The 6,502-nt window shown below is 42.3% G+C and overlaps 2 protein-coding genes across 2 annotated transcripts; both read right to left on the bottom strand.

Annotated features, from left to right (window-relative positions):
• Positions 1-2,163: 2,163 nt before the first annotated feature.
• On the bottom strand, positions 2,164-3,658 carry LOC115554692 (zinc finger BED domain-containing protein 1-like). Its single transcript, XM_030371502.1, has 4 exons — positions 3,467-3,658; positions 3,240-3,365; positions 2,817-2,918; positions 2,164-2,718 (listed from the first exon to the last, which is right to left on the bottom strand). Exons 1-4 carry the CDS (start codon positions 3,641-3,643, stop codon positions 2,350-2,352), a joined length of 774 nt encoding a protein of 257 aa, XP_030227362.1. The 5' UTR covers positions 3,644-3,658; the 3' UTR covers positions 2,164-2,349.
• Positions 3,659-3,851: 193 nt separating this feature from the next.
• Positions 3,852-5,829, bottom strand: LOC115554691 (zinc finger BED domain-containing protein 1-like). The gene is made up of 4 exons (XM_030371501.1): positions 5,396-5,829; positions 5,052-5,301; positions 4,248-4,795; positions 3,852-4,035 (listed from the first exon to the last, which is right to left on the bottom strand). Exons 1-4 carry the CDS (start codon positions 5,658-5,660, stop codon positions 3,887-3,889), a joined length of 1,212 nt encoding a protein of 403 aa, XP_030227361.1. The 5' UTR covers positions 5,661-5,829; the 3' UTR covers positions 3,852-3,886.
• Between the last annotated feature and the right edge of the window lie 673 nt (positions 5,830-6,502).

Genomic DNA, 6,502 nt, shown 5'->3' on the forward strand with positions numbered 1-6,502 from the left:
AGGGCCTCGATTAATGACGTTGCATAACCTGCAGACATAATAATGATAAAATACTGTATAAAGATCGATGTCACAGATGTCTTGTGCGCAAATGTCAAAACATGATAGAACTGCATGACACTGCCTACCGTATGAGGCCTTCTCTTTGATGGGAACAACTACCCAGGCACCTTTTCTGAAACGTGGATATCACACGCTATACCTCTCCAAACCATCGCTTCTTCGTGCGGTCTCTCTGTTCTCATTACAGTTGTAATGCAGCGCCGCTAAGAGAAGCCTACAGAATAACACATTTGAGAACACTTTCGAAAACTGGTGTATGTATGATAAAATACAGCATTGTTATTCCATTGGACAGCACTGACCTGCTATACATGCCATGGTATGAAAACCCAGTGTGCTTGGGCGCGAAGTGCAGGATCAGGGAGTGGAAGGCTTCAAGGGAGTAAGTCTGGTGCTGCGGAGACAGCTGTCGAACATCCTTCAGTAAGGATGTCCTTGTGATGATACCCTCCAGTTTTACTGCTGCCATTGAGCCTGCAAGAGACCAAGATAGGTAGGCACACACACAGCAGACATACAAATAGACCGATTTTTTTTCTCCAGTGGAAACACACGTGAAATTGTCCTGCATATGAATTATAGCAAACATATTTACAGTAAACAGAATGTTATGAGATCCCCAGAGTATGAAATAAAGATTTACCGTGAGACCTTCCAAGGGGCTTCAAAATACACTGTGTCCCAGTGTCACAAGTGTAGTAGGGCAAGGGGTCCTCTACCGTAGCAGCATTGACACTGTCCGTGGTCTGACACGGTGAGGCATCTGTCAACATCTTGCGTAAATAGATTAGCGACACGGTCAGGTCTAAATACATATGAAAGAGGACCGTAATAGTCACTTTCCATCAGGAAAAGGGCAATGTGAAAGCCGCTTGATGAGTGCCAGGGCCGATACGATACCGATATTTTTTCATCAGCCTTAGCCGATACTCCGATACGCCGATATCGATATTTAGAGCCGATATTTAGAGCCGATACTGCTTTTGCTCCCTCAATCATAAAAATTACACTGATAACAAATGTTACAAGTCTCAATTTAAAAAAAGGAACATTTATTGAACTTCAATATAAAAAACAATATTTAACAAATAGTAAAAGCAGGTGAGGTAAAACAAGTAAGAAAAATTAGATGAGCAATATTTAACAAATATTAAAAACAGGTGAGGTAGAACAAGTAAAAAAAAAAAGATCGGCGAAAATCTGCCGCGTATCGGCCGATACCGATACACGTAAAAAACGCGAATATCGGCCGATAATATCGGCCGACCGATATATCGGTCGATCCCTACTCCCTATCTGTCGGTCTATATCTATATCGGTCAATATATCTATCTATGCTGTCTATCTATATGTCTATCCATCTATCTATCTAGGCTATCTATATATGTATCTATGTATTTATCTCTTACTTATCTATCTCTTATCACTCTCGTACTCTCTACTCTCAATGGGTCTCGAAGGGCTACGTCTGTCGTCTCCCTACCGTGACGTCATGCAACGTCTTCCGGGAGAAATTAGAAGCTATCGCAAACCGCTCCAATATGACCCACTTTTTCGTATTAAATTCCGTTTTGTGATACCCAACAACATTAAATACAATAGGTAACCATTAAAATGTTTATTACCAACAAGCAAATTGCGCAAATTCGAAAAAAATAAAACCTGCACCATGGCCTTTAAGGCATCCAGACATTTTACACATAGTGAAAAGAGAAGGTTCTGTCTTACCTGAAAGGAAAGACAGTGCTCACGGAAATGAAGTTTCATGTGCTCAAGTTTCTGTCACGCAAGAGTCCTGTAGTCTAGCTGGGGCCGGAAAAGTTGAATGTGTGCTGTCGATTGTACCGGTGAAGATTAAATCAAAAAAGAGCGACAAGTATGTGAAGACTTACGCCTTCATGGACCCGGGAAGTACAGCAACGTTCTGCACGGGAGACCTGCAAAAGAAACTGAACGTTGAAAGTAGGGTTGGGCATCGTTTGGATTTTAACGATTCTGATTCCGATTCCGATTCTCAATATCGATTCCTGTTCTAAACGATTCTCGATTCCGATTCTTTGAGGTGCAGGAGAAAAAAAAGACAAGAATTTTTTCATTTGAAAAAGCCTTTACACAGGCCATTATATTTATTCACATTGCCGAGGGTCCCTAACTGTAACTATAACTGAATTCTGCTGAAGTGACACAAGTTGGCAGCAGTCTAAAAAGCAAAGAGCTGCAGCCCAGGTGGATGTATATGTAACAAAATAAAACAAACTCAAACCCTGGCGCAGTTGTGACAAATCATTAACAACAGTTCTTGTTTAGGAAGATTATCATGTCTGCCTTCTCAGGCAGTAAGCGCGACCGTTCCGCACAGATTGTGTTTCCTGCAGTAGAAAACACCCGTTCACTAGGTGTTGAGGAGGCCTGGACACATAAATATGAGAAGGCCAGACATGACAGTAAAGGATAAGTTTGTGTCTGGGTCCAGAACCAGGCTGCAGGGTCAGACGATGTGATGATTGGTGGCGTTTCCAGGTACGTCTGGATCTCCCTTTCAGCACGACTTTCCATGGACATCAACCCCTCTTGTGAGGTCCTCTTCATGGCATCCTCCTCAGCAAAAAGCTCCTCCAGTGGAGACTTTTTCGATTGTTTGGAAGGAGGAGGCTGCTAAACAAACACAGGACAGAACAGTTAAAAAAAACATTAAAAAAAAAAATTCATGACTGAGAAGAACATACCAAATATAATTTCAGTAATCTACTTACATTCTCCTCTTCCTCCTCGCTCTCAGTCGTCACACCTTCCTGGTTTCCCTCGCCCTGCATCACACCAACCTCTTCTGAATGGTCATGATTGACTGCCACCGACTACAGAGAACATAATATGGAGAGGGACAGGTAGATAGAAAAGATGGATAGAAAGATGGATAGAATATAAGAATAAAATTAAACAGCAGTGAACTGTCTCAGCCACCAGTACAGAGAGTTGTCACAGTCTATAATAGAATATGTGCTAATAAAGGCATGCACTTAACTGATTAACAGTAGATATGTTGTGGTAAGGTGATTAAAACATTCTAAACAGTACAGTGTTAATGATTACTGCATGGATGTAAAATGCAAATTCAATATAAAATGTTAAGGAGTGAGGGAGACAGTATATATATTTGTGTATGAATGACATTTCACCTCTTCAGAGTTTGCCAGCAACTTCCCCTTGATCCGTTCCCAGACTGCGGTGTTGTTGTCCATCTTACTCTTGAAGCGGGGATCTAAGGCAGTGGCTTCTTCCAAGAAGAACCTGATGTCCTCATTCTTTAAAACAATAAAAACAAAACTACTATTGCATCAAGCCACAGGAACAGAAGTATTTAATGCAATTTAATCTTCATTCGTTTGATATCCTCAGTCATTACCTTGTACCGGGTAGACATGTTTCCCCAGACCCTTTTCTTCAAGTCAGCTACAAATGCTGTGTCTCCATTTACAGCAGCGAAGTGTTTCTCCAGCTTTTGGATGATCGGCAGGATCTGTCCGGCTGTTGGGCTTTTTTCAGTGGAAACACAGAGTGTGCAGGTGTACAGAACCTGCATCAGCCTGATGAAGTCTTCTGCCTTGGTGAAATCACCATCTGTCAGCCGATCAAGGCTGTGTACAGTTCAAAATATAGATTTTTTTTTGTCTCTTTAAACAAAAGCAGTGCTATTTGACAAGTGAGTTTAAATTAATTCCACTGCATAATACAGCAAACCAGTGTGCTAACTTCTTCCTTAGTACCTTATGCACGTTCTTACACCTAATTTCATTCTTATATCCTATATAACATCTTCCTATCTCTACCTGTCCCTCTCCATATTCTTTCTCAGGCGTTGGTCCAAGCTGGCTGCTTGTATTGCAGGGTATTGTTCAAGGAATCTCTCCATCATTAGGTAGAGAGAATTCCACCTTGTTCTCACATCGAGAATCAGTGAATGTTGAGGGAGGTCTGACATGAACAAGAAAATCACAAATACATAGAGAATTGACATCAATATGACATGCAACTTTGATATTGTGTAATCAGACAGATTTATGTAATGTTGCATTGTTTTACCAATGTTAATACCAGCTAAATGTACATTGTGTGCAGTGCACTACTAAAAGTACTTTAATTTGATCCTTGTGGTATCCAATTAAACTGAAGACATTGATTCTTACTTAGGACATCCTGCTTTTCCCGTAGAACCACCTTCGCCATGGACGACCTCTTCATCCAGACGATGATGGCACGAATCTTTGCAGTCCCCTGAGCCACTGAGCTGCTGGAGTACAGACTTTGTGCTGCTAGGTTTAGTGAATGAGCGAAGCAGCCGAGCTTCACAAACTGCAGCCGTTTGATGGCTACGTCCATATTGGCCGCATTATCCACAGTAACGGCTACTACTTTATCAAACACGCCAAATTCTTTCAGGATGTCGCCGATTTCCTCTGCCACGACAATTCCTGTCTGGGCTCTGTACACAGCTTTTGTTGCGAGAACTTTCTGCCTCATGTTACTTTCCACTAAAGAGTGCACTGTGACAGTTAGGTAGTGGTCTTGGGTTAGGCTAGTCCAGCCATCACAAGTGAGAGCTATGTGACTGACCTCACTCAGCTCTGAGATCAGATTAGATTTTTCTATCTGGTACCATGCCGGGATCAATCTATTAGTTAAACACTCCCTTGTAGGGGGGGTGTACTTCGGGTTTATTGAATGGATCATATCCCTGCAAACGCAAAAACAAACATAAGATATCTTAAAAGCATTTAACTTTTAAACAGAGCATAAAAGCAATTTGCAATAAATACACACAAACACTTCAGCACATGTCCATATGTTGTGATGTTTTTAAATCAAACGAGCACTGTGCCAAAGACAAATCTGTCAATAAAGTTAAACCTCAACTGTTACTGTAACTTAGTTCAGGGGTAGATAAAGTAGCTACAAGCTAAGTTAGTTTAACGTTATTCTTATTTATTTACCTAAATGTGGGCGACTCGACGTCGCTAAAGGGATGCAGCCTTTTTACCACATACGCCATTACTTTTCTGTGGCACTCAGCAATTTGCTCCGCTGACAGCTTTCCCCTTGCTGCCATGCTGAAAGGAGTTTGTTGTATCTTTGCTGGCTGGGGTCTCGGGCCGGTTAACGTAGCAGCAGCAGCCGCAGCAGCAGCAGCAGGCTCAGACTGGCTAACGTTAACGTTAGCATCACTCTGCGAGCGTTCAACAACTATGAACAGATTTGACACAGTTTTAGCAACTGGTAGTCTATAACTTAAGCTAGTCTGTTAAGAATAAGACAATCATAATTTTTATGTACCCACCTGATTCCGTTTCCAATGAGGAGTTACTAGCTGATGGTTGACTGTCCAAAGTGGAGGAAGCGATGGGAGCACGAGACCGACGCAACGCGTCAAACACACTACACTCGTTGATTGTTATACCATGCAGCAGGCGAAGGTGTTTTATCATGTTTGTTGTGCACCCTCCTTTGGCAGTAATAAGTTTATTGCAGGTGTTGCACTGTGCGAAGCCGTCCTTTTTTAAATTAAAATGAAGCCAGACTTTTGAGCGGCGTTTGCGGCCCATGTTCGAACTTCAGACAACTGATGTTTAGCGGAGCACGCGGCGGAGTAATACAAACCCCGCCCCGGAAACATGCGCGCGCATTTAGGAACCGATAAAAAGAATCGAAATTCAAACATCGTCTTAACAGTTCCAGAACCGGACGTTAGGAACCGGTTCCTTTTGGAACCGGTTCTCGGTGCCCAACCCTAGTTAAAAGTAAACCAACACAGATACTTCTCAGCACCATGGGTCAAGACGAACCTGGAGAACAAAAGCTCATAAGTAGCTACGTGATATCAGACCTGGAAGTGTGCGGACCGGAAGATACCGAACATATCGATCTTCCTAACTGTACGTCCACACCAGGACCAAAGCGTCAAAGACGCTTTGGTCGCTCACAAAGTTTCGCTGCAAATTTTTCTGTTCGCTTTGGTCGCTCAAGTCGCTCATGACGTACAATTCAATTATGCAGACGCATTTAAAGGAGCCGTATGCGTTTAGTAGGCCCTACAGACAGCCATATTAAATAGTGAACTCTCCCATACACCTCGGCCATATTGCCGAGACGGTTTTGCTTGTTCGATAAAGTGCTTCGACAACAAGTAGGACAGTGATTCCCCCCAATACAAAAAAAATCCTAAAATGTAGGCTAATTACAACCGAGAACAAAAAACCCTGCGTGCTGTAGTAGTTAAGATATGTTTCACTGATCTGGATCTGCAAATCATGATCTGCACTCATTCGTCGCATTCAAAACAAATAGACATTCGCGCACATGGCTAATTTGCATACGCGCACAGGACTGGTTGGCTCCGCAAGGCAAATAATGGAACATATCGATCTATCTAGGCTTTTCTGTCTAT

The sequence above is a fragment of the Gadus morhua genome, chromosome 11 (assembly GCF_902167405.1).
Source record: "Gadus morhua chromosome 11, gadMor3.0, whole genome shotgun sequence".
In the NCBI taxonomy this organism is placed as follows: Eukaryota; Metazoa; Chordata; class Actinopteri; order Gadiformes; family Gadidae; genus Gadus; species Gadus morhua.